Source organism: Anopheles coustani, chromosome 2 (assembly GCF_943734705.1).
Source record: "Anopheles coustani chromosome 2, idAnoCousDA_361_x.2, whole genome shotgun sequence".
Taxonomy (NCBI): Eukaryota; Metazoa; Arthropoda; class Insecta; order Diptera; family Culicidae; genus Anopheles; species Anopheles coustani.
In genome coordinates, this window is record NC_071289.1 from 6,990,109 (window position 1) to 7,017,794 (window position 27,686).

The 27,686-nt window shown below is 43.7% G+C and overlaps 2 protein-coding genes across 3 annotated transcripts in view; both read right to left on the bottom strand.

The window, feature by feature from the left end:
• Nucleotides 1–23: 23 nt before the first annotated feature.
• Nucleotides 24–3,586, bottom strand: LOC131262610 (uncharacterized). The gene is made up of 4 exons (XM_058264652.1): nucleotides 3,504–3,586; nucleotides 605–698; nucleotides 428–531; nucleotides 24–282 (listed from the first exon to the last, which is right to left on the bottom strand). Exons 2-4 carry the CDS (start codon nucleotides 684–686, stop codon nucleotides 64–66), a joined length of 405 nt encoding a protein of 134 aa, XP_058120635.1. The 5' UTR covers nucleotides 687–698; nucleotides 3,504–3,586; the 3' UTR covers nucleotides 24–63.
• A 5,794-nt stretch (nucleotides 3,587–9,380) lies between these two features.
• Nucleotides 9,381–27,686, bottom strand: part of LOC131266727 (mitogen-activated protein kinase 1) — a 37,163-nt gene continuing 18,857 nt past the window's right edge. For both annotated transcript variants that reach the window (XM_058269342.1, XM_058269340.1), the window contains exons 3-8: nucleotides 18,777–18,903; nucleotides 14,306–14,416; nucleotides 12,487–12,621; nucleotides 12,063–12,179; nucleotides 11,608–11,964; nucleotides 9,381–9,789 (exon numbers count right to left, since the gene is read on the bottom strand). In XM_058269342.1, coding sequence (XP_058125325.1) covers nucleotides 9,658–9,789; nucleotides 11,608–11,964; nucleotides 12,063–12,179; nucleotides 12,487–12,621; nucleotides 14,306–14,416; nucleotides 18,777–18,903 — 979 coding nt within the window. In that variant the 3' untranslated portion in view covers nucleotides 9,381–9,657. The remainder of the gene's footprint in view (nucleotides 9,790–11,607; nucleotides 11,965–12,062; nucleotides 12,180–12,486; nucleotides 12,622–14,305; nucleotides 14,417–18,776; nucleotides 18,904–27,686) is intronic.

The following is a 27,686-nucleotide window of genomic DNA, read 5'->3' on the forward strand; positions in this document are numbered from 1 at the left end:
GTGCGAGGTGAGGACACCCCCCCGCCATCTCCAGCTGCTGTTTCCCGGATTGCCCATCCGTGTTTACTCTGGCAAGTCGATTTTACTGCTGGGCCCGTTAAAGTTCCCTTGCCCCTCCCGACCGCTGTTGGCCAGATTGTCACGCTCGATCACGCCGGCCGAAGCGGATTCGCTCAGGTACGGTTCCGGATCGCTGAATTCCTTCCGCATCGTCCACATGTACTCGTTGTAGTCCTGCTTGACCGCCGTCGAAGAGGAGGCCACTACGCGGTATCCTAGCACCTGGAAAAAAATGGTTTAAGATCAATTCATGGCTATCTTCGATATTGGAGAAATATATCAAGCGAAAAAGGTGACCCATATTTTCTAGGATTTATGCCAAAAATTGCGTTGCGTAATCCCTTCTATAAAAGGGTTGAAGACCTACCTCCAGTGCGGTCAGTATCACACACGGATGCTGCAGATAGACGACGGTGGACTCATCGCTGTAGCCACCGCACGGGAATCGATTCAGCTGTTCGATGTCGGCCGCTGGAAGAACGAAAAAATAACCTCGATGATGTATAAGATGTTATATTGCCAACAATCGATTACCGCCACGCACCTTTCAACCCGGAGACCAACACGCGGAAGGGATGCTTGTGTCCGTAGGAGGCAAGATTACCGCGTATTAGAATGTATGGCATCGAGAAGATTGTCTGCAAGATGGAAGAAAGAGAGTCGTCAAGGCAACGGTTGCAACACAACTATTCTTTTCGGTCGATACAAGTATGAACGCATGGAAGATTCCTTCATGACTTGAGAGTTAAATTTGCACCCATTCGCGTGCCTAGCTATTTATAGGAAATGACCGAGTAGCGTACTGAATAAGGGGGTGGTATAAGTAACAGTGTAATAAATATGTTTATTTAGTCTGTTTACTATTTGCGGTTTGCGAGCGCATTGAGGATCGGTCGATATTATTTCAGAAAAGATGCTAACCTTTGCTTGTGTGGTTCTTAACGATTGGTGAATATTCATATTCACATGCTTCCAGTTTCTTTTTTTCTGATCTGCTACATTTGCACTTTGCATTGTGAAGAAAAGAAATCCGCACAAATTTAACAAAAAATTAACAAAATAAACCTTTCCCTTCTTAGTTTTAATGCATATGCCTTGCCCAGTTTTGATGCATTCGGTAATCAGATGAAATTAACCATGCACGAGAAAAGAGTGAAAGATCCCATCTTTAAAGGGGTCTCCTTACTTAATTATTCACGCGTCGGCGTTTCGGACCCATGGGTCGCAAATATTCGTGGCCGAATGGTAAAAAAGCAGTAAAACTTTTCCAAGACAATGTCGAAGGAGCGGTGCTTGTATTTCTTGTGCGTTGAACATATTTTTCCACATCGGTGCACTGTGTTTTAACCCGAACCTTTTTAACTCCGGGGTCCGCTAAATTGACTTAAAAAAAGTGTGACGACCGGGTGAAAATGAATTCATTAACGATTACGAATTTTTTAAACAGCGGAAAACAAAAGAATCACCCCACCCGGACACCCAATTCGGAGGCTGGTTGGAAAAGTAAACGAAATGGAAAATGGTTGTTGCCTACAGTCTTCCTCCGGATGGGGCGTAAGTCTCGCGATTGTGCAAAGAGATTAACGTTTGAGTTAAAGATTGAAAAGAAAAACAAACCACCCTCTGGACCTGTGCATATTTATTGCAAAAGTTACATATTAAAAAAAACGGCCGTAAGCTAAATAGTAAACGATCAAACTTGTTTTTACAGGTGATTTTGAAAGTTAAAGAAATTTTGTTTAAAACAATTCCGATGGAGTCTATTTCCATTCATCTAATCCGTTACGACATTTAATACGACATGGTCCACAATACGGTTTGCCCTTTCGGTTCCGATGAGGATGTTAACTGAAACAAAACATAGAAAGTAAAATCCGAAACAAAGCGAAAAACCGAGCCGTCACGGGAACAACGGTGTTTGCGCTTAGTTGGGTAACCAAAAACAAAACACGTTGGCGCATCAAATGGGATGATTTTGAACAATTTTTGTTTACTGTTTAATGTTCCCATGTGAAGCCATTAGCGCCAAACCTTCTAACGGAATCTTCTCAACTTCAAACGGATTAAATCGCTCCTGGAAGATTTATCACAAATGCATTTTGCTGAACTCTGCTTGTCGTTATTATAAACCCATTTGAAGTCGTTTGAGGTGGTTTATGCAAACAAAACCGGGGTAGGCTTTTCCTGCCAAACTCGCTGCATAATCACATCCCATGGCTATTTGATACCGAATTCCACAAGAACGGGGGATGCAAGGTGAAGCTTGACGAAGCTCAACACTGGATAATGTTTACGCAGCATAACAAGGCGACCCGACCAGACGGCTTGGATTTTATGGGATCGCGTTGGGAAAGCAAGCGAAAGAAATAAACGCAACAAAAAGGTTCGTTTTATGGACCGAGAAGGTGAATCTTTTTCATTCGCATGGGAAACATTGCCACCTGTAATGGCGGGATTGTTTTTGGATAGATTATACTGTGTAGACTTTACGACGGCGCGTGCAATGAAGGCGGCAGTGGTTTAATTTGTTCTCTCCGTTGCAACAACGTTTCGTTTATATTCACGAGAGAATAGAGACATTAAAAAAAATCTTAAAAATAAAAACATTAAGTCTGATTAGTGGAGGAAGGCAATACCGAAATAAAGAACGATTTTCCGAACTGAGTAGCCGCATGTTGTTCATATCGAGTACGCCGTACGAGTATTAACAAATATTAACGCATGGAACATAGCAATTTCCATTCCCCTTTTCAACCATCGGTACCGGGTGGTATTTGGGTGGTAAATATCACTCCACGTGTTAACTTTCCTTCGACCACCCTAAACACGTACGCCGCAGTATTATATTTCCATCGGTCACCGCAGTAGGCAGGTGTTATGAATTATTTAAATTCATATCCAGCAGGCACGATGAGGAATGATGAGGTATTAAAATGCCCCCGTTTTCCGACCGGGAATGGGTTGACCTCGAAAGCTGTTGGCCACCGGAACGCGAAAGGGCGAAGGGGAACTGCGACGTGGTGCGTCAAACAAATGCACCAACTCCCGAAGAATCGCTGGAAGCCGGATCGTCAAGGCAACGGGAGGTCCGCTAGCAACAGTTGTAGCTTTTTAGCCTTCGTGTTTGCCGGGTTGCCAGGATATTACCCCCGTTGGACTTTACTTTTCTCATGAAAAACGTATACTCTTCCAGTCGTCAATGTATGATTTATACTTTCCTACCCTCAAAGTAAGGTTTTCCTTACAAGAAAATGATAGAGCGCACGGAAATCAATTGGTTTTGAAGAACAAAAAAAAAAGTAAATAACTGGTTTTCATCAAATCTCGTCGGATACCGTGTTATTTTCCCTTTCATTATTCACTTTCCTCCATGCTTCGAGCTTCATCTCGCCGTCTTTCCTTTTCCTCTAATTCTCTCACGTTTCTGTGATGTTTTATCTTACCTTATTTGTCCTTGAAGCTTATGAAAGATGTTTGTGCCGCTTCGTTCGGTCACTTCCTTCTTCCGTTTGATGTCTTGCGCTGCCGGTACTCCGAAGAAGCCAAAAGTCGAACTGTTCTGAATATGTCTACCGAAAAGGTTCGCAAGGGATGGTTCTCATGTTTTTTTCTCCAACCAACAACGTGCGTGGGTCGAAACGGGGGCCCCCAGAAATTGATTATTTTGTGCACGAGGGTTTGTTTTCGATTTTTTTAATTCTCCCGCTGCGTTAATTTTCACCTTTTTGACAAATCTAGTACACCACGCGAGAAAAACTACACACAGAGACGTTGTGGGCGGAAAACTAGATCAATTCCGGAGCACGAACACCGCACCGGAAGCACACAACACCGCAGCTACCTGCTGTTCTTCCAGCGGAACACAGACACACACGCCTAACCTCTAGGGTCGCCACACTCTCGCGGTTGTTTGGGATGCTTTGATGTGGAGTTGTTTGTTTAGGCAGAACTGGTATTCATTCATGCTCAAACGCGCCTATCATGTTTTATGCTGCTTATGCTTCCGAAAAACCCTGCCCAAACGCAATGGCGGACCGACACTTGACGCGATGTTGAGCCGTCGACAGGTGAAAACGAACTGCGCGCGAGAGAGCGCTCTGTGCAGAGCGATTCTCCGAACCATCCGACGGTCCACGGTGGGATAGATGGCGGACAAAACTGGACCACAAAATCAGAAAAAAATATTGCACCATGAAACTGGAGTTGTTACTTCACCGAAGCCTTTGGAATCGGAGAAGAAGCAACTCAATTGCACGTGATGCCGCCACATTTGAGCATTCTTTTCAACAAACTCTGAAAGACCCGTTTCTTGTCCATGGAATCATCAAATATTTCCCAACGTGCGCTGCTTCGAAGGTCGACTGGTTTGTTTTCCTGTCCCAGCAGCAACATTCCAGCCGGTTTTCAAGCGTTATTAAATAACGACGCATTCGAACATTTAGGGGGGGGAAATGAAACAAGGTGTGGCATGAAAGAAGCGCACAAATTGTGAGGTTTAAACATGAAACCTTTAGCTAATCGACACCGGATCATTCCGTCAATTGTTGCTCCGTGTGGACAGGACACGCCGGGCATACAGGCATGCGACCGTTTCACACGCGCGCGAAACCAAACGGAAGGATTATGACCCGACTCTGTTTGACGAGATTTCGAAGCTGACGTGATTACACGCTGACACGTAGTTTCGTTCGCGGGGAGCTGAGAAGCCGAAATGGCCGCACGTGTGGATAGGGCAGGATGAGGTGTTGCAAGGATGACATCACCTGTGCCCGTTTTGTTTGGAGAGATGGTGGCATACGCTGGAGTGTTTGCTTATTTTATTACTTTACCCGGCGTCGGTTTTTTAATGTCACAGCCTACTTGAATTTTGAGCCAAAAGCTTGAATGATTTAATTATTCTATTTTAACCTATTCACCCTGTGCCATTTTTATTATCTTTAATTATAGCTATCAGCTATCATGTTTAATGACGTTAAATAAACTCCTCTTCTTGATTGATCGATCGGTCTTCGGTGTTACCTCCACAGCTTCCAGGTGTTCCAGTCCCTCAGTCGCGTGCACCGGGTAAATGCATCAGTTGCATCAGTGCACGCCGAGGTCAATCAACTGTTGCGTTGCGCCTTTCCTGCTTGTCGTCGCGGCGTTCTTGGGGATACGAGAGTAACGGGTACCGTGGTGAAAGAAAATAAAGAATAACCAGCCTTCCGGAACGACGATCAATCGACAAGGGCGAGCAGCGGAAAAGTGTGGAAAGCGGAAGATGGGAAATATCGGTTCCTCTTATGAGCCCGTTTCGTAGCCGGGTGGTATGAATGAATCGAACCCGTTGATGGATTGTGGCCACCAGTGTCCACATCGACATGCGATATATGATACCTTTTCAACAACAAGCCAAGGAATTACTGCTTGGAACAGGGCGTGCGTAAAATAATTTTACAGGCCGCGAAATTGACTAGCACTGTGGAAGGCTTTACATCAGAGAAGAAACCTATCAAGTTTGCTTTTTAATCTTGTGTTGTAAAATACGTACGTATAAAAAATAATATTTTCAACAAGCCACATTTTTTTTTGTCATCAAGCTTCCTCGTAACCCGCAATCTGCCAATGTTTGTCAGATTTATTCTAATTTCCACTTTATTTCCATTTTATCAGAATAATAATTTTAAACATACGAGCAAAGAGTTACGTTCACTTCGGCTTTTCGATTTTTGCGCATTGCAAAGTCCATCCACGCCCCTGGCACGCTCCGGCCTCCTCCTACCCTACAAGGTTTTACATCGTTGGGATAAATTCCCTCTTTTAATAGTTGCTTTTTTACTCGAAACTCATGGTAAACATACATACACGAACATGCACATTCACGTCTTAGGATAAAAGTTGATTTGTCCTTCTGTATGCTGCTGCTGCTCCACCTAGACACGTAACAGGTTTGGGACTTCTATACAACTGCCTTCCACCTTTCGAGTCTATCGATCTCCGCTAAAGGTTTGTATGTTTGTTTGTTTCGCTTCTTGTTTGCATAAATTATGCACACAAATTAAAGATTTGCTTACTTTCCTTGTTTTTACTGCTTGCTCATTTTGCTGTAGATGCTTGTTTTAGTTTTTTTTTTATGTTTTTGCTTCGAACCTCTTGTTTGGTTTAGTTTCTGAACTCCAATCCTTTCTCCCCGCCGGTTTGACTTAACATTACACAAAGTCTTCCTTTTTTTTATTATGTAACTTGAGTTCATTCAGCTTGAATCGATCCATTTAATTTACTGATGTACATACGTAGAGTTTTACATTACAATCTCGAACGGGTGACTGGCTGTTGGGTTGTTTTGTAAATTTATACTCATCATTTCACTCACAAATGGCTGAAGAATGTTCTTGCGTAAATATACGAGAGTTGGGTAGTGTTTAACTTTAAATCCGGGTTTTGATTAAGTTTTTGTTTTAACGTTGCTTGCTTTAGATTACACTCAGAAGAATAATTCATACACACATTGGATTTCTTTTGTCACAAATTTACAAACTGGCCACCATTGGCCATCATTTAACCGTTCCTCGCTTGGTTGATAGAAAGGAAGTTGTCGTTTGTTTTCTTCTCTGTGTCCGCACGTAATACCACATGGTTTTCGATATTTTTAATACATCGCTGAACGTTCTCACTATGGTACGATCGAGTACACGATCACGATCCGTCCATCCGCCATCACAAAATGCTGCTGATTGAAGTCGAAAAAACGAGAAGCAGAGCGTGTGTGTGAGAGATAAGGGGGGGAAAATAGTCTCAAGGGGTTATATTATCCTTGCAACTTTTTTGCTAAGCATATACTCATTCTAAATCCCTCCTCCATTCTCCTTCTTTCACGTGACGTTGCAAAACGTTGCTAGTCTTTCGATTGATCCTCACAGCTATCTGTTTTGAAGTTCAGCGTTTTGCTAGTTTTGCTAGTTGTGTTTGTTTGGTTGTCTATTCTAATAACCGTTCTTTTTCGCTTCTCTAGGTAGTATTATATATGTGTATATTATAATGTATATTTTTACTTTTAATACCCACCGGTTTTGCTACCATTTTCTTGCCCTCTTCCGAACGGCTAGCACATGAACGCATATACAAACATATCTGTCTAGCCGCATGGCGCAGTTTTTTGCGCCCCTTCAACATAGAATCCTCAAGACAGGGTTGGAGACGGACACACGCCTCCGTAAAAAGTTCAAACGATCAAACAAACGATCATACTCGCACACACATACGCACACGGAAGAACATTGATATTAACAATTAGAATTAGCAAGAATAATTACAACACTTTCCCGAGTGATAAAAACGAGCGAACGATGGCAAAAAGGGGGAGGTTGTTGCGTGTGGAAGTGGTGAGTTTTCCTCTTCTAAAATACAACCATCGGAAGTAACACTAAAGGAGGGCGCAAGCAAATCCCATCCTAAAACTTTTAAAACCGACAATGCCTTACCTACTGTATTGGGTTGTATGCAATTGAAAAAAATGCATATGAGTGCACATTTGGGGCCCTATACGCGAACATCTTAGTTTACAAACTCTCGATTGGTTTGGGGCTGAATACGACTGAATTGACCGGAACGAGAGACACTGTGCTCCCTTGTGTTCGAGTGTGTGTTGTGTGCTTCAAGAGTGGAAACATTGATATCCTTTCGTGCGTCGTTGGGATTCCTTTTTTATACAATTATACAATAATAACACTCGATCGCAAACCGCACCTTGCCGGAAGGGTCCGATGCAGAGGGAAGTATGATGAGAAGGTTTCGGTAATGAGGGGTGGAGAGCCCTTTTTACCCGGTGACGTTCGAATTATTAAGTACCATTTGCCAACACCGTCGACATTGCAACAATTCCCGCGACCCGTGTGCTCCCCTGTCCTTCCTATCCTAGTTCATACGCCATACGCGCTACAATCTATATGCAAAGCGGCTACATTGTAATTCAACCTATCTAAAAGTCTTGCTCTGCAGCTCGCGTGTCCTCGGGTCGGTCGCAACTCTTACCCTGCACAAATTGCACGTCAACATTGGAAAGATCCGGTACGGCTTCGAGGAAGCTCGGGAAAGAGAAAAATTCGTTTAAAATGTTGTTGTAAGACAGAGGAAGAGATCTAACTGACGAAATTGTCCAAGGGCAGAAGGGTTTGAAGACGCAAGATGGATTAGATATACCTTTTAAATGTCTTCACCCTCCAAATTCAGGTTGTGATATGGTGCACGATTGCAGAATAATGAGTGTGTGTGTGTGTGTATGTATGTCAACAGTCAAAGTTACATTTATCGCTTCCTATACTCTCCATTTCACGTAACGTAATAATAAAATACCACGGAAAATTGTTCACATTAACACATCCTTTCATCTGCTTTTTACTGGAACCGTTCAATAGTTGATATACAGACGCAAAACAACCTGCATGAGTGGTCAGGCATTAACACAAAACTCGAGGATTTCAGATACATATCCTTATCCATCGAACATAGACACGATTGATCGTAATAACGAGCGTTATTTGCCAATTGTGGGAGGTATAATACATGCTACACATTGTTTGATAAAACACCGTCCGGTATCATTCACATCCCTGCTACACGAGCTGAACCGCAAATTAACCGAGATATCTGTGTAATATTAAGGCTCAATCTTCTGAGACCCGCATGTGCAAAAGGTGGCGCTTGGGGCTCTGTTTCCATCCATCTGGCACAAAACGGAGCTGTTTCGGTGCGTGCGGGTGCGTTTGATTTGAATGTATAATCCCTACAATGGAAAGGAATAATTATCCTTATAACAAAACATTGTGCAAAATTAACAATGTCTCAAAGAAGAAAATAAAAACTCACAATAACATATTTGTATCCAATTTGTAGCCTATTTGTACCATCATCACAATGTGGAGAGCTTGTGCTTTAATTTTCTCACGATTAAAGTATCAGTTTTCCAAAACTAAACATGTTTGTTTTAGGCCGTTTCCCGGGTCTCCTTCCTCTTTCTCTCTTTTGTGGTGGTTATTGTGAAGCTTATTGCAACCATTTGATTGTACAAGGAAGTAAACGAATATTTCAAAGCTAAAACCCAGCAAAAGCCACCATCATTCAGGTATATAAGTGCATTTTTTTCTGCTTCCAGCGGCGTACAAGACATTTCCACTCGACGACGGTCGACCTTGATCACATCGTGAACGTTTCGCACGGGACTTTTTCCACATATCTCTTGCCAACATGCCACCGTGGCGACGTTTTGTACGGTGAAGTGTAACTTAGGATAACGTAACCGACCCTGTAACCAGACCATAAACGTCCTAAAATGTACAACTGAATATGTTTAAAATAAAAAGAAGGGTATATTTAACTAGCGGTAGGAAAGGAAATTATTTAAACTATCACACCCCCACGCGAACACACGCACACGCTGTAGAGCATATGCTTTCCCTATTGTTCCCGGTTCGCGTTAACCGTCTCGTGGTGAGCGCCGTGTGTATGTGTTCGTGTTACGAACGATCGAGTATCAATTTGTGTGTACTTCTGTTGTTGTTCCTGTTGTTGCGAAAGTTGTTGTTCTCCCCCTAGTACGGGGTTTCGCCGGCTTGATCCGGTTTACATGGCATCCGGAAGGTTGTTATCGTTGTGGTTGAAGCGTAGCGTTTCGTCGAAGATTAATCGTTTCAGCGTTTCCTTGGGAAGATCGTCCAGTTCCATGGCGATGCGGAACGGTTCCTCAGCGACGGGCTACGGGCGGGTGGGACAGAGGACATCCGGTGCCGCACGCACGGTCCAAATGCATTGAAATGAAACAAAGAAGATGCAAATGATTAATGAGTGTGAGCAAAGTTGTTGGGCCACTGTCTTAGGAAGGAAAGAGAAACCCTTTCCACCGCCCCTTTGAAAGGTTCCGAGGATCTTCCGGTGTTCGCCGGGAGGAGATAATCTTTCGACTAATATCCATCGGCCGTCGGAAGTGGATATCAATCACGGGAATGGATGAGACAATTTGTACGGTCGCATGTAGTGAGCGCCCTTTTTCTAGTTTTCCTTCGGGAAACATTCCTACAAACTGATGGAGCCCAAAAATAACAACCATTTTGTGTTTGGTTCTGTAAAAAACCCCTAAAAATCGTTTCGACCAGTGTTACTTAACCATTCTTCGGGAACAAGTTTTCAAACACAGTTGGGGTCTACATTGGCCACATTCCATGCGTCATCAAAGGGTAGCTTCAAAACTGGAGCAAAAAATCCCAGAAGTCAATCCACGGAGCTGACAAAATCAAAACCACAAAAATTTTAACAGCGTTTCTCGTTCTCGTCCTCGAAACCAACACGTGTGCGTTGAAGCATACTGTGGAAAAAGGAATTTGATTAATGTGCACAGTACTACACGGTTGACTGGGTCGTTTTATCTGCAACCAATTGGCTAAAACTTGTTCTGCACGTCCGGGCGTGGGGTTTTTTCCTTCAACATGCCAAAGTTCCCTCTCTTTCTTTCGCTCTCGGTGACTTGCCGGGGACTGATTGCTTGCGATAAAAGTTTTTCTCACACCCGTCAGAGGGTGGCAACGCCTGTGGAAACTGTAATCGTACAAAAAATGCACCTTTCCTTCATCCCATCGACACCAGGGTACCCGCAGGGCGTGTCCTCGACAGCCATTACACTTCACGTCAGCACCTTTGACCTGCAATTTCGTACCACCAAGCGAACTCGAATTGAAACCGAGCCGGAAGGCTAATCGGCACTGCACACTTACGATGTAATCATTAGCGCCACACCACGTGGAAGGAATGTGGCATTTAGTAGGAGTCTCGGTACAATTGAATTAGATACAAACAAGTTCCGGTACTAATCTAGTCTTCGGTAACGCGCGAAGACCGCGTGTCGTTCAAGGATGAAAGACACAAATGTGGGGAAAGTTGTAAGCCCCGGCAAAAGCCCAGGATAAGCTATCTATTGTGGGGAGGAACACATGCCGAATTCAATTAACGGATCGGATTAATCGCGGGACGGATTAGAGGATGTAGATTCACACGATTTGAAATAACTGTCACGTTCTATTCTACCATCGACCGAATGCGAAACTGAAACAAATCGTCGTGATTTGTCAAGCGTGTAATTTCACTTTGTATTTCGAAACGTATGTGCTATGGTTCTATTTTCTGCCAGGATGGCGGGATGGCAAGCAAATGCCTACACAGACACAGAGGCGAAAGCAACCCCAAATGAGTCGCTTTGTGTACGTTTGAGTTGCTCGTTCCATCAATGTTCCCCGCCTTTCATACGAACAATTATTTCCATTCGGTGTGCATGCAATTTAAAAGCTCATTACACACTCCGGTGCTCACGTGCAAGCATTAATTTCCCCTTTCGGATAGCATCCGTGGCTAACAACGTTTGGCATTGAAATGGGTTCACGAAAAATAGGCGCCTCAATCCACGCTTGTGTGGACGGAGCTAGAGACGGGACACGTCATGTATCAATCAACCTTCACGTCTCACTTTCCCTCCCGTTTTTGGCAATGTCTGGGCCGATGTCCGAAGTCTAGCGTCTAGCTTACCTCGTCCGCCGGATCATAGTACTGCTCCAGGTACGGGTGGGCCAGCGCGTCCTCGACCGAGATGCGGTTGTGCGGATTGAAGGTCAACATTTTGCCGAGCAGATCGAGCGCGTTGACGTCGGCGTTCGGGAAGAGCCGCGACCATGGGACCTTCGGTTTGAACGGCAGCGACTGCAGGTAGCTGCGGGCCTTCTCGTTGATGATGCACTCGAGGTCCTCCTGCGATGGCGACCCGAGCACGCCGAGGATGTGATTCAGCTGATCCAGATAGTGCTTGCCGGGGAAGATGGGCCGATTGCTCAGCATCTCCGCCAGTATGCACCCGACCGACCAGATGTCGATCGATTTGGTGTAGCCCTGCGTGGGAACGGGGGGGAGATAAAGAAGGGACATTAGAGAAACAAAACCGCGTATGGCGTGCGTGTCCAAGAGTGTTCGGACACCGGGCTACGTACCTTTGAGTTGAGCATAATTTCCGGCGCCCGGTACCATCTGGTGGCGACGTATTCCGTCAGAAAACCGGTATGATCGTGCTCGGGATCGGCTACGCGAGCCAAACCGAAATCACAAATCTGTAAAGAGTATCAAAACACGGTCGTCATGTTATTGCATTGAACGAAAAACACCTGGCGCCTCCATTCCTTTATCGTTCAACTTGTGTGAAAGGGTTTGTATGAAAACATGTTCCTCAAAGAACATCACCAGCACAGCTTCCCTACCTGAAGGACGTATTTTCCAGTGACCTACTTTCTCAAGCGTACCGAGGCTTACAAATTGGACATTTTTCTGCCCCTTTTACGCTGCTTCTAACAGCGAGGTTAATTATGTTTGCAACCTTCATACGCCGCTGCAGGCAGCAAGCCATGATTTTTGCCTTACCTTTAGATCACAAGTCGTATTCAGCAGCAGGTTGCTGGGTTTCAGATCCCTGTGCAACACGTTCGCGGAGTGGATGTACTTCAGACCACGAAGTATTTGATACAGGAAGTAGCAGATATGATCATTACTTAGTCTCTGAAAAATGGGAAACAAAGAAAGGTAAATATAGCTTTTTACAGCACAAAAACATTGTTAGATTTATTTGGATAGAAAATGCTAGCTCGTTGCATATGTTCGGTTCGCAATCAAAATTCACTGAAGCAGATACAATCCCACGAGAGGAGCTTTTATAAACTAATAAATATTAAAAATCAATTAGGAATTTCCAAAAAGTATAGCAACCCCACACCGACGGTGGCAATCTGTTTGTCTTTCGTTCGCTGACGGTTTCGAAACCATTAACCCCACATTAGACCCGCTGTCAGGGACAGTGTAGACCCTTTTTCCAACACTCGGTACACGAGAAATGGAGGGCCCATCAATAAATAATTAACCGGGAAAAGTATGCTCTTACAGCTAGCGCCCTGAATTGATTCCACTGACGTGGAAGCGTTCCCGTGACGGCTTTGATTTACCTTTGTCACCTTGCCGTGCTTTGGTGTGAAACTGTTGACCCTGGACTTGGTCCGAATGGTCGGATGGTTTCCAGTTTTCAATTTTTGGAATGAACGAGATGATTTAGTGGAATTTTGTGTTAATCCGTAAAAGGTCTGTCTCGGCGAGTGTGCTCGAGAAATCGCGACGTCACTCGGTACAAATGAGACTCGAGCAGCATTCGAAAGCGCGAGCGATGGTTCATTAAAAATGGAAATTTGACGTGCCCGGGCCCGGGCAGCAATAAAACTTCAATTGAACGAATTTAAATGTGACAGAGTCGCCGCCGGTAGACAGGCGGAGCATCGGCGATCGACGGCTGTCATCGACGGACACTGGTCTCATCCCGGACGGCGTCTGTCCACACTTGACTTGATGACCGTGTCTTTCGTCCGATGAAAAGAACATTTGCATAACCGGCGAGAGTGTGAAAGTTCAGCTATTGAGGAAGTTCTTGTTAATTGGATTTCAATCCACCCCAGGGACGAACACATTTGTGAAGGTGAACTATCGGACCACCCGGATTAGGAACTAGAGTTAATCGCGGGGGTCAGCAGCAAGAACGGCAAAGCAGCGTCTCGAATCCTTCGTCCGGGGAACGAGACAAAATGTCCCACGGTCGACTTCGTCGTCGTCTGTGTCACTACAGTCTTTCTCTTGCTAGCAGAAAGCAAGTCAAACAGTTGACGATGAAACGGACCGGAATGAACCGCTTCGAGCCGAACTGGACGGAATGTTTTGTGGAGCGAGAATAGTGATTGCATTCGTGATTGCGATTATTAGCCCCGGGGCACGTGCGCACGGGCAAAGGCGGGCCCAAATCAACCGGCTTTCCCGAACAGGGACAGCTTGTCATTCGCAGAACGAGCAGCCAGTTTGTGACAGCAAAGGGGTGGATGGTGGAACGTCCTCGGAAGGTGGTTGCCATTAGTGGCTTCAGTTTCGTTGCCCAAGTTGGCCGAGAATGTCTGCCTTGCCCGGGAACTCTAGAATTGCTCGTTGATTTTAGTTTGCATTCCAAATTGGCCTAAGCAGAATCAGCACGAGTTTGGGAAACACGGGGTGTATGGCAATATTTCCACCACCTCAACTCGTGGCTTCATACGATATTTATGACAAAGTTGCAAAAGTCGTCTGAAACAGTGTGAATATGTTAGAGAGTATCTAATTATCTTCGTTAGTTGACTAACAAAGTAATAATTTATTAAAACTATTCAAAACTTACCTGTGTTTTTAGTAGTTTGTATAGATCAGTCTCCATTAAGCACTGAACAATATATACATCTTTCATCTGCTCTATACTAGGCACCCGGAGGATATCTCTTATGTCTATGATCTGCAACAGAGAGCGGAAAGAAAAATAGAAATAAAATTACAATTTGATAAGGATGATATTTTAAGCCAGTAGATAAGTGCACGGGCACACAATTCTTCCACCCGCGTTACCCCTGTTCCAAATTTCACAGAATTTTCCTCCACTTATCTTCTCCACTCGCCAAGCCCCTTCGGATTGTTATTTACAAAGGCTAAGAAAATGCGAAAATATTCCGAAAAACAGATGAGTTAAATAAGACCGAACGAATGACGATGATAGCTCAAATTTTCTCCTTTCCATTTTCCATGCTTGCCGTACGAGTACGGGGCTCTTTTTCCCGCCGCCCTACACCATTGGGGACAAGATAAACAAGACCCCCGGGAAATAACATCCTTCCCCGGAGCGAAGGACCTCTTTAGGAGGTTGTCGCTATTTTAGGAGGCAGTCCAACGTCGATGGGGAAATTTATCGTCCCTCCATCAAAAAGCGGCACCATAAAGATGAGCTCTGCCCCCAGAACAAACTTGGAAAAGGCATGGCCCGTAGAAGAAAGTTTCCTCGGGTTGGTAATGTAAAATGAACAATGTTTTCTTTGTGCGAAGGATACAGGAGCGAGCTCGCGCGCACACAATTGAACAACAACAACCTTGCTAAGAAAAATCGTGTTAGAGGGTGGATCGAGGATCGAGGGCCATCTCGGACAGGATTGTTGTTCCACCGTAACCTCTTTCCGATCCAATCTGGGAGGCGATAGACGGGAAGCGAAACACACACACACAAAAAAACAGGAACCCCCGTTTTGAACGATGGGTTCAAACTTTTTCGTTTCCGCTATCGCAGCTGGGGACGCAAACAAAATCAACTCAAAGAAGTAGCGCCCTTTCCCGAGGCGGAAGATCACAAGCACCAGCACCAACACAGCGAAGTAAGGTGGCGCAAGGGAATGTTATATCGGATCCTTCCTGTTCTTCGCCCCATTTCGTAATCATTTTGCTGCCAAAGCACTAACTCTCCATCGTCCATCCGGAGCAATTTTCTTCGTGCTGTCCACGTGCAAGAAGAAGTTTTCCGAGCGCGCTTCACTTTGCCAGCCTTTATCCATCATCGCGCTGGTATGGGGGAGCACACCGGAAGGAGGTGGATGGCGGGATGACATTTATTTTCTTCCGCCATCTTTCATTGCCCGAGCAAGGATTTCGCTCACACCGTTCCGTTTGAATGTTCTCATCGCTCGAAACGATCGCCAAACGTGGCAAGAATCGCACCATCAACGAACAGGATGAAGAAGAAAGGGTGGGCTGGCTTGTATGAAGGAAGTAGATCAATCCATCGGAGCACGAGCGTCAATCACCTGGGCCGGTGGAAGGTGGGGTTTAAGGTAAGCTTCGTTACTCTCCTTGGGGAAAAGAGCAGCAACAAAAAAGTATCCAAACACGTATATTCTACTAAGCAGCAAAAGGATAATTCGCCGAAGCGTAACGTAAGAAACTCGTAACTCGGAACGATGACGGATACCTTCTTGCCACGCCTTACGCCTTTGTGTACAAAGCTATCTTAACCTTCATCTGGTAAGGTTTGCAAACAAACGCAGTCGGTAGCTTATTCGATAGAAACTCCCCCCCGACAGCCGAGAGTGTGAATTCCCCGACATGGACATAGACGGATATTGCAAGCAAACGCATTCAACTGTGTCTGTTTTGGCGTGGCGGTGAATTTTCAAATACAAAAGACATATATAAAATTGCAACAAGTGTAGATGAAAGGGATTTGTATAAGAACTTTCACTAAAAAAAAAATTATTTGTTGCCTTGAGAAATAATAAAAATACCGACGTGTGCGGGAAAAATGATATTTTTAGGACCCAGAATTATTACAACGATAAAATGAAGCATCAGATGAAACATTTTTTTTAAACATTTTAATATTTTGTGACAAGTGACCATTTGACAAAATTGTTAACGAGAGAAGAACAATATTAAAACAGAAAAAGATGTTTAAAGTACGTTAGTTATGGTTTAAGTATTTTTAAATTACGATTACTAACCCTTTAAAACTAATGAGAAACGCATAACATAACGTACGTTGTTATTTGGGTCATCACCATTCCGTATATGGTTATTACCATGCAATCTTTCGTGCGGCTTCTGATGTTGACGATAAAGTGCTAGTGAGTCAGTCGATTTTATGGCACAATTTACACTCCAGTGAGTCGCCGTGGCACATATAATGATGATGTCATACAATACAAATTAACGATAAATATTGTCTCTGACTTGGCGGTAAATGATAACGCTTCTCGGAAGAGGAAACCCAATGTCGCCCTGGGGCTTTGATGGGAAGTTTTTGGAGTGAGTTGCGCTGGACACCGCGGTGTCGGATGTGGCGCGTGTCTGCCGATCGAAATTCGCCGAACCCGTGGTTTGGCTGTCGGTAGTCCTAGCCATGTTTGAATCCCAAAACCCTCGAGGCACTCACTATGGAGGGCAGTCGTCTGCGGTCGTCGCATTTTTTGGGGGCTGTCAGTCGCGTATCGAGACAGGCTCAAGTTTGGTGCGCGAGTCTTCCGAATAGCCGGCATTTGATTGACAACTTTCTAAGAGAGCCGCAAAACGCGTACAGAATCAAGCGTGGAAATGATCCCATCGCTGAGATTCTGTGTGTGTATGTGTTTGTGTGCCATGTCCCGCAGGGTTGTACACTTTTTTTCCGGGAAGCCAGTGGTTATCAATTTTTCCCACCCGACGCCGCCGGATAGAAGAGAAACAATCAAAACAAAACTTGACTTGATTCGTCGAAATGGTTCCGCACGAGGACACTGTCGGAAGTTGACGGAGCGATGGGGGAGAAAGGGAGAAAGTGAAAAAGTGGGAACAAAGAAAAAACCAACAAATCGTGGGACATGTCTTCATCGAACGGCAACAAGAAAGAAAGCAAGAAAGAAAGAAAAAATATTCAAACGGAAAACATCACCAACAGGCAATCGCAGGTTTAGATGAGTACGCCAGATGAAAAAAGGACACCGGAACAATATGGTTATGATTGACCGGTGAAACCGAACTCTCCATGATGAATTATGCTGTCGAACGGATCGCAATGGAAACTCGATCCTGAAGCACGATTGACGCTTTGTGGAGGAAATCAGCGAAAGCTAGAGAAACGGGCACGAAATGAAAAAACCCAAGCCAATCATCTCGTTGCACAAGTGCGGTCGTTGGTGGCCATTTTCAGTAAATCGATTTAAATAAATCAATACGCTTAGCCAACCGGAGAAGGGAACATCTGGGAAGCGAAACCGTTCGAGATGAGTTGATCGGCTTGCCGGGTTTTACTTTTTTGACTAAGGCCAAACGAAAAAATAAAAAAAGACGAAACCGATAGAACGATAGAGAGTCTTTTTTTCACAATCCTGAACTGGTCCTAATAAAGCTTGCCGCCGTAAAGTCAACATTTTGGCCGCCCTCAGGACAAGATGTTTCTAAACGGGGATCGAAAGTGAAACCTTCTTGGCTTCTCTAAAATATGGAAATTGATTCCGTCAGAAAAAACAGCCGGGCGGTGACCGGGACCGCAGATGCATGGTAACGGTTCGAGCGGAAACTCTGCTGCCCCCAGGGGTTCCAGTGTGCCATTCTCTCAGTATTCCATCATGAGCCGCATTTTTACCTCGAAAGGCTCGGAACATAATGGTTCGCTTTCTTTACAATGTAGCCGGTAGTTAGCAGGAGCCTTTGGGAGGAAACACGCGAAGCTTTCGAAGGCTCGTGCCAAAAAATACATCATTCAATTAGAGACAAAAACTCTGTTTCGCGCCACAGCAAAAGGCGATTTAGAGGAAAATCGGGCGAGAGGATGATGGAGTGAAGGAAAGTGCCTTCTACATTTATCGTTACGTTACAAAGTTTGGCTTCAATTAATTTACAATTATCCTCATTTTTTAATTATTGTTACATGTCCCTAATATAAATGCTCGTAACATGAAGTATGTTTGAGCCTCTTTTGCAAGAAAAATGAAATGGCAAATTAATTTGAAAATATCACCAATGAATCAAAAATTCAAAAGGAAAAGATTGATTGACTCAAGAACAACAATAAACTTTGGCTCGTACTTGTCACAAATTTTAGCATTTTTTTCAAACATAAAACACTGAAAAAATAAATAAAATACAACTTGGTAAGACCGAGTGTTGCGTTCGTAAAGGAAATTAACGAGAAAAAGAAATAAATAGGAAAAAATTGGAAACAAAAACAAACGAAAGTGACGCCTACTGTTGGTGACGAATGAAACGATACAGGGGAAAAACTTTTCCATTTACCCAATGGGGGAAACTCGAAAACTTCCCAGCCCACATGTGGCGTCACATAATTATGTCCGCGTACTTACGTTCTCGTGTTTGAATCTGGTAAGAATTTTGATTTCTCGAAGCGTCCGCTGACAGTAGGTCTGGTGCTCGAAGGGAGAGATTTTTTTTATGGCAACTTTGGTCTTGGTGACGGTATCCACTGCGGAGCTGTGTGAGAAACGACGGAAAAAGGAAAGAAATGTGATTAGGCAACGTGAAACCTTCGACAGTGATGGTTTGAAAAAAAAAAGGTGGACAACAAAGAGGAATACCCTTATCAGTTGTCAATCTTATGTGCCCTTTTTGGGGAATGATAGGTCCAACCGATGATATCACATAAATCCAGGAAGCTAAAGCGGGTAAGGATGGTGCAACAAATGTGTAGGTAATACATAAAAGTATTACAATAACAATTGAACAACGGCAAACACCTTTTTTCGCATTTAAAAGAGCAAGAAAATTCAAAACCAGAAAAATAAACTACGTCATGTACATGCAAAACTCGGAAACATTTTTGGGCCAGAAGAAAAAAACCTGGTAACGAAAAGATAAATGAGCCCCACAAGATGGTGTTCCCATGTTTCTGCGGGATTTTTGTTCGCTTCAAATGACTTCTCCGAACGCAGCGTAACGTAGTTCTAACGTGTTAACTTTTTTGGAACACAACGGAGCACTTTTCATGATGCAGTTTCATTGCTGATGAAAACTTGTTTTGGTTTCCCGAAAGCGATAAGGCGAACACCGTTTAGCATGTTTTTTTTTAACAGTAGTTTTTTTATTCCATCCTCAAAAAGCGGAAATAAGGCAACAGAAATGTTTGAAAACTAAAACGTCAAAAGTTTACCCAACACGAAACGATAACTGACTGCTGCAACGGAATATATCGCAGACGGCTGTGAACGAACCATGAGAGCGCCAACCGTGTGATATTTTTTTTGGAAAAGCAAGAAAAAAAAACGTCCGAGCAATCGTTTAGGGAAAAACTTTTCCTCGCCTCCTTAGCCATCCTTTCGTTTGGCGAAAGGCGCTCGTGATGATGTTTTTTTTTGTTCAAAAGTGCAATATTGTGACGCAAAGCAAATCGCTATTCATGGAAAAGAACCTACAACGTCTTGCTGATACGATTCTTTGGTTTGTTTTTCCTTCACTACCGGGTAACGAACCAGTTTTTAGGGCGGTTGTTGAATGCAACAACAACGACATGAGTATTCCGCCCTCAAATCGTCGTTGATTGCGAACATGACCGTTGAACGGGAAATGATGAGCTGGATCGGTTTACTGCCCCGGCTCACATATCCTCGTCGTTCAGTTTGCCGGAAAACATTCCTCCTTGCCCAGCCACACATTTTCCACATAAATGTTGCCCAAAGCATCGGGACACTCAATGGTCCAGAACAATCTTCCGGCTCGCCTCGATTCGCTCGTCATTGGAGAGTTGTCTCTTTTAGGGTGTGTTACCGCTCGATGTTACGAAGCTTTTATTCTTCTCCCCATCACTTCGTATCATGCGGATCTGTGGGTCTGTGTTTGAAGCGTGTGCTACGGAATAAAACTTATTGATGCGTTAACGGAACAAACCGAGTACGAGAGATGCGGCTTTGTCATGGTAAATAATAATCGCCAAGGGGATGATGATTCGAAAGAGTGGAGTTGTGATATATATTTGATGATGTCAAGCTTTCTCCTATTCAAATGAACTCGGTTAAATTGAAATGATTTCCCACGATTTAATAAAATTAAAGATAAAGAAATATTTCTTCATTCATGGAAATTATTTATTGACCAACCCCTCAGGAGGGGGGTAATTGAAATAGAACAAGAATACAAATTTCCCCCTAACTTCCATTTCACATTTGTTTACGCAAACGTCGCACTCAGAAATTGTTGGTGCTTATTTTGTGTAGAGCTTCCGCATCCTTCGAACCCCGCCCATATTTACTCTTTGCCATAGCGCAAGGGGAAGCAAGGAAGAGGGAAAGCATTCCGAGATGATTGGCCACTTGGTACCGTTGGGCTGCGGGCAATAAATTTTGTCCGTGTTCAATAAATTATACCCATTCACGGGGCTGCTACGAACAAGAGAGTAGGGAGCGTTATCTCGCAAGACGCCACCGGATGAAGAAGTACACTCCAGGACACGAAGAAAACTGCTCAAGTATTAATGCTGATTTCTCTGGAGATGATTTTTTGGGTAAAAAGTGATCAATTGCAGTATATTACGGTCTTCGGGTGGAAGGTGTATCCTTCATCAGCTTCCCTTGAATTTCGAGTAGCAATGTTTAGGTCCATCTTTATTCGCTTCTTCGTTTGAAAACGCAACATGATATTTTCCTTTGATAGTTTTCAACAGGAACATATTTCTTGGACTCTTTTAACCAACGACATCGATACGTCGAACCATCGACAGTCCTTGAAACAAAGGATGCGCCAGGAGACGGTCGTTTGATGAATTTGATTTCCATTCGATGACCAAATTGGCAAATATTTCTCGCTTCCCAGGATACGAAGAACATTCCTTTACCCGGTTTACAAGCAACACACCCGTCCCAGTGTACGGTTTCTTAGGAGGCGAGAAATTGAATTCAATGCAGTGTGTAAAAGTATGTGCGAACTGGTACCGGGAAATCGTTGAATAATTCAACACGATCCGCATTGCGGAACGATGGAGGCGCCCGGTGGTTGGTACTAGTCCGGGGCTTTCCAAGTGCGGCGTCGTTAACCATATCGATGGTGGTTGTGCTGGGAAAGAGAAAGGGCTTCGAGATTTCAACCGAGAATCCTAGATTCATTCGACACTTTCCTTTCCGCGTCGATTACGGGAGGCAATGAGTTTGAAACCGCCGACGACGAAGCTGAAGCTGGAAAATTCCCACGCAATAACGATACGCTCGATATGCACAGAAAAACGAGATGGGGATGGAACGCAACCACCGGAAGGAAGGAGGATAATATTTTGCTTAAGTTTGTAAACCGGAACAAAGAGCGGGTCATAAGGACAAAAGGAGCGGTCCTCGGGAGTGACGAGAAAGTACATCTTCCTTTCTTCCTGTCTTTTGAAAAGAAAATGTGAACAGAGGCGAAGGTGAACGAAAATGAACAGCTACTTGATAAACAGTACCCCTCGGGTGGTGTTATCTACAAAGAGACAATTCAACAAAAGGACAAAGAGTGAATGAAAACCCAAATGGGAGCTCTTTGGTGAAACAAGAACTTAATCAACCTAAGAGTAAACTCAATTTCTGGCGAAGGAGAAATATACTTCATACTGTCCGTAACGGTAGATTAAAGCCAGGTAATCTGAAGCTCGTGAAGAAACAGAATATTTATGATATCCCTTTTCGCTAGACCAAAGTTTCGCAAGAAACCGTATCGATGGCAAATATTCAAAGAAACAACAACCTCCCAATCACGTTGTCATGCGATGTGACGCTTCATGTTTGCAAACATTCCGAGGGGGCTTGGCGAGAACCCGTCCCCTTTCGTGCCTCTCGGACGGAGACTTCAGGGGTTGGTTTCCGAATATCTTACAACCCCTCCCGAAATAGCGCCATCTCGAAACGAACACCAGCTTTTCATCATACTCTGACCGTGGGCAGCAGAGTGGGTGTGTCTTGTGCGTGGGTTACTAAAACCCCGAAAAGCCTCGAAGCCCTACGCGCTCACCGATTTGGGGGGTGGGTGGTGCGTTAAGCACCGGACTATTTATGGGCGTTGGCGTATCGGTTAAGGAGGGCACCGTGTCGAGTTCCGTTTTCCCAGCCACCTTACCTTGGCCGGGTTGAAATATTTGAAAAATTCGTGAGAAATTGTTTCCCTCTTCTTTACTCCATTCTAGAGCGTCGCTGCAATGCGGGAAGTTTGTTGAACATCCTCCCCTTAAGAAAACCATCTTTGTTGACCAGAAAAAAACGCTTGAGCAAAGACTTGCTGTTCCATTAACATCCATTAAAAAGCTGTTTTCGAAACGGAAAAAAGCTAAACATCTTACGATAAAACAAATCTTGTGAAATACAATAAAACTTGAAGCCCTCAACAAGTGTTCATTTTCATCGCCTCCAAACGAACCTGAGCTTCTAGGTTCGGCGCGACGTTGATCATGACATTTTTTTTTTTCCACTTCCGAAACACCAACGACCCGAAAAGGTACGTCGTCTCCATCGGAAGACGACTGTGTATGGTGCCGGAAACCGTTTCCCCGCGTCCTGCTCGACCAATTTCAGCAGTGGGCCTCGCGCATCGATGCCTTCCGGGGACACCCCTGTTGATTGTCCACCGGGCAGGCAATCGGATGTAATCGAAGTTTATAGAGTGGAACAAATTAAAAGCTAATATGTGAACAGGGAAAGAAGGGCTGGGAAACTGGGTCGGCACAGCCGGGAGAACAACGGCACAAATGTTACGTTGCCTTTCTTCCTTGCCGGAGTTTGGTTTCATTTGTAGCCGAGCAGAAAGAAAGTTGACGCGAAGATGGGGAGCGGGGGGGGATGAAATGAAAAAGTCGCGAATGTTAGGAGCCTGAAGCTGTTTGCTGCTGAGACAATTCCAGCGTCAATCGTTTGGTAGTGAAGCTGTATTGGGAGGTTCGGGATCGATATCGTTAGGTGGCAATAAAATAGAAATGGTACGATTTTCGTTCCTTTCAACAAACAGTGGACTGTCGAAAAACTACACTTAGAGTTAATAAAAGGGAGAGATGATAGAAGAAAGTAATTGCTGTAAAACACAAAACTGAAACATCGAAAATAATAAAACGAAGCGTAGAAGCAATATTGCTGAAGCTTTCGGGTATAAACAAAACAAGCAAGTATGAGTAATGCGACACAAAAGAGAAGTCATTTAACATGATGCACCAGTGCATTTCGAGGTTAGCGGGTGCATTATGCAGCGTGTTTATGTGCACTTTGAGGCAAATACTGCCATGCACGCTCACTGACTTCCAGTAAAAGTCAGCCCGGTTGTGAACAACATCAATCCATTTGTGTTATGAAAAGCCAGATAACGTCAGAAACAACAAGAGTGTTTTTTTGTGTTCAAACCCCGCGCACTGGTAAACAAATGGTCGCCGGACACGGAAGCCGTCCGACAGATGGCTGCTGAGTAGAGTTGTGTAAATCGGATTCAGATTCATGAATCTGAATGAATCTCTGCCTTATAAGGGATTCATGAATCTTTCGCCGCGAGATTCATGAATCCCAAAGACACACCAAATAGTGTAAAGTCACCAACCAAAAGTCGGTTGAGGGACCACCTTTTTTTTTTTTTTTTTTTGGTCTCATTGTCCACGCCTATGACAGAATCGGGGAGATTCATGACAGAACCATGAAAGATTCATGAAGATTCATTAAGGTTTTGAAAAATTCATTAAGCTTTGAATATTCGAATCCGCAAAGATTCATGAATCCATCTGAATGAATCTTAGGTAAAAGATTCATATGAATGAATCTCGCCAAAAGATTCATTAAGCACAACACTACTGCTGAGCCTGGGAAATTGCACTCAACCACTGTTAAAACCCCCGTGGCACAAAAGCTCATGTCGGTGAGCAGCCTCAAACGAAACGAAAGATGAAACGTTTAATAATGTTTCACCGAAAGCCGCTCGTTATTCTTTGCAAGGTCGTAATCTAGCGGGGAAAATGAAAATACGGAATTCTTCCTCGACTGCATGGCAACCCGAAACATAGTGGAAAATGGTGCCCGGTTTGAGCCCCGTTGGATGTTACGGAACGCTGGTTCGGCGGAAAATCCTGGGTAAAAAATATAATCACACAAGTCCCGTTCATTCGCTGATGAAGAGATAATTCATTAAGGACCTTTTTCTTCGGAATGATTCTTCGTTATCGACCCTTAACGTTTTCTCCTTTAAGCGTAGAAAAGCATCTTCTGATCGTGATCTGATTCAAACGTAATGTTTCGCTCAAAAGAGAGACTTAATAATTAATGCCACTCAACTTCCAGCAAAAACTGAAGATAAAAAGTTAAAACAAATGTAGCTCGTTGGAAGAATAGAAAGCCTTCCAACGAAGTAAAGATGTTTTCGATTCAATCAGCAAGAAAAATAAAAGAATTCTTTTGCTTCTTTGCAATGAATAGAGAATGATGAATCGTGCGGCATAATGTACATCGTTAATCAGACACGTGAAGGCAGCGGGATCTTACTTTCGTCGAAGCTTTGTCACACGTTTATTCCACTTAAGCCTTCGCTCATGTGGCCCAACAACTCGGGAACAGTGCCGTTTTTTTTGTTTCTCTCTTTAACTGCCGTCAATTCATACACGATTTAACTTTGGCCTGCCCAAACTTGGGCTGGTCCTTTCAGCAGCGTCGTTAAGACAAAAAATGATGACATTTTTTCGCCGAAACTTTTCAACCGAACAAGAAACGGATGGAATAAGAAGAGTAAAACAAAGAGACGGGACATAAGGCGTGGCAATGGAGCGCGAAGGCAGAGAGGGAAGGACTGGGAAAAATATGTTTTCATGCTAGAGAGTTTGGTTTTGTCTTCCTTTGAGGTGCTTTGGGAATTGCATGAATTTTTCATTAATTTTCCTCTACCCCTCGTAAAAGCTCACCCCTGTCCCTTTCCGTTGGGAGGGATGAATTTGAAGCGAACGTTTCACCGCGGGGCTTCGCCGCATTATTATTTGTCATTTTATGTGCGTTGACTTTACTTTTTTTTATTTTATACATTTGTTTTCAATAACGAAATGAAAGAGGTCGGGTTGGAAAGTTTACCTAAACGAGCTTTAAAGCGTTCTGTATAAGCTTTAAAAACTCATTATACTTTAAATGGTTCTAACGATCAAACGAGCCTATGTTTTAAGAGTCACGTAACACTTAAATGGCGTTGTTATCCCGTTATGTATCCAATATTCGAACTGCCGGTTTTGCATAAATGTATACAGCAACACCCACCCTTCCCGGATCGTATGGCGGTTTGTGTATAAAATGAAAAGCAAACAGAAGAAAGAAAAAAAACGGTAACCACATTTCGCATCCTTTTTCATACAAAAATAACAAAAGCATTTTCGCGGAAATCCAACGCATGGCTGCTGCTGCTGCTGCGCTTTGGTAAACACATATCGGGCAATTTATGAAGCGCCGAAGTGTACCACATAATGGATGGACTTTTAACGAATTTATTTTACGGCTTTATTGCCAAGGTACAACATGTCGCGGCCAGTTATTTATGGTATAGCGGAGTTATATTTCCCATCGAAATCCTGCGAGAGCAAATTACATTTTCAATTTGATGAATAGAATGACACCGAACAGCGGAGGGGCGGTATGGATTGGATCAAGCTTTAGAATCGGTTACGGGTAGACTTTTGTATCAAGCTAATACAGTTAAACAACTGCAAAAGTGTGTGGAAAAAGTGTGGCTCTATTGTGAGCCTACAAAAACGTGTTAAAATAAGTTTGTTTTTTTTCTATAACACAAGCATCGCTCGCAAGTTGAGTAAGTAAAAATACAGGAGATGGCTGAGAACTGACCAAAATGAAACATAAATTGCATCTCGTGACAAAACCAAAAACATATACGAAAAATAAAGCGTCTAGTGAGTCTGGGAAAATATAATAAACCGCCATTGGAGTAAATATAGAAACTTTTGAATATTTGTATAAACATGTCGTGAAAACAACATACACCTACCACCATCACTGACAAAGTTATTAGAATTGAAAAGATGTGAAAGCGAAGAAAACTCCTTCTTGCCGTGTGTCGACGAGAATCGGCTGCACACTTCATGATAAACATTTCCCGAACGTTTTTCTCTCCTTTTCTACTACACTTCTGGGGGTTTTTTCACTGTTTTTGTCGCTTCATTTCGGAACGAAATGTGCAAGGATGTAACCAAGGCGTGATACTTTGAGCGAGCAATACTTGAAAGGCAAAACAACGTGACTCTCAATTCTACTGTAATTAATATCTTATGAAGTACCTCTTCCACCTGAAACCCATTCAGCTCCAGGGGAATGTGCAAGGTTCGTGCCGAGCCGTGCACGCCTTTTCCATTGAGGACCATTTTTCCCTTCGCCCGAAAAGTTTTCGCGAGGTTAAACGCATGGACGACGAAACTTCTATCACACACAAAAGGGCTAGGGTGTAGGCGAAGGCAGGCTCTTTTGACACGCTTTTAGACTATTCCACCACTTGCACACTACACACACACACTTCTGCTGAGGGCGCTTTACACGCGGCTTGTGGATAGCTTTTGGAATGATTGTGCCACTCTTGCCGGAACACCCTTTTCTTTATAACAACTAACAACCCTCGCTATTCACAAGCCTTTTCAAGGAACTAAGAACATCACCTCATTGCCCTGCGACTATTTGCCAAAGCTGCAGAAGCGTGTGAGTATGGAGACCGACTAAACACAAGCCCCCCTCGGCACTACACGTGCCACAAGCGGTCGGCATTCGCTTTTCCAAGTTTAAGAGAAAAGCAGAGAAGCAACATCCAACTACCGAACGACGGTGAATAGAAGAACTTTTTCGTAGCAAGAAGAATTCGTAGCTCACATTCATTTCATTTTCCATCTTCTTCAATGCTCCGTAAGGGAACGCAAGCACAGAAGAGTTTCCCGATTTGATAAAAAGCTGGGGTTTTCGAATGAATTTTCCCGAACCACAGAAATAACGTGCGTTTTGTAATAAAAAGTATCTTGATACATCAGTTATCCCACGTTTTGGGGTTCCCAAGGAGATGAAAAATAGATTTTGATGAAAATGTATATTTTTCCTTCACTCACATATTCCTTTTCCAAATCCATCCCGCAATTCCGGCTCGAATGGTGAATCAAAATACGGAACGCAAAAGCAAAATCAAAAACCCACCGAAACATATCACAATACATCACAGCCCTGTTCCACACGCTGGATGCCTTCGCTTTCATTCTTTCCGGTGCGGTTCTGATTTCTAGCCAAATAAACCGCTCACGAACCGAGATT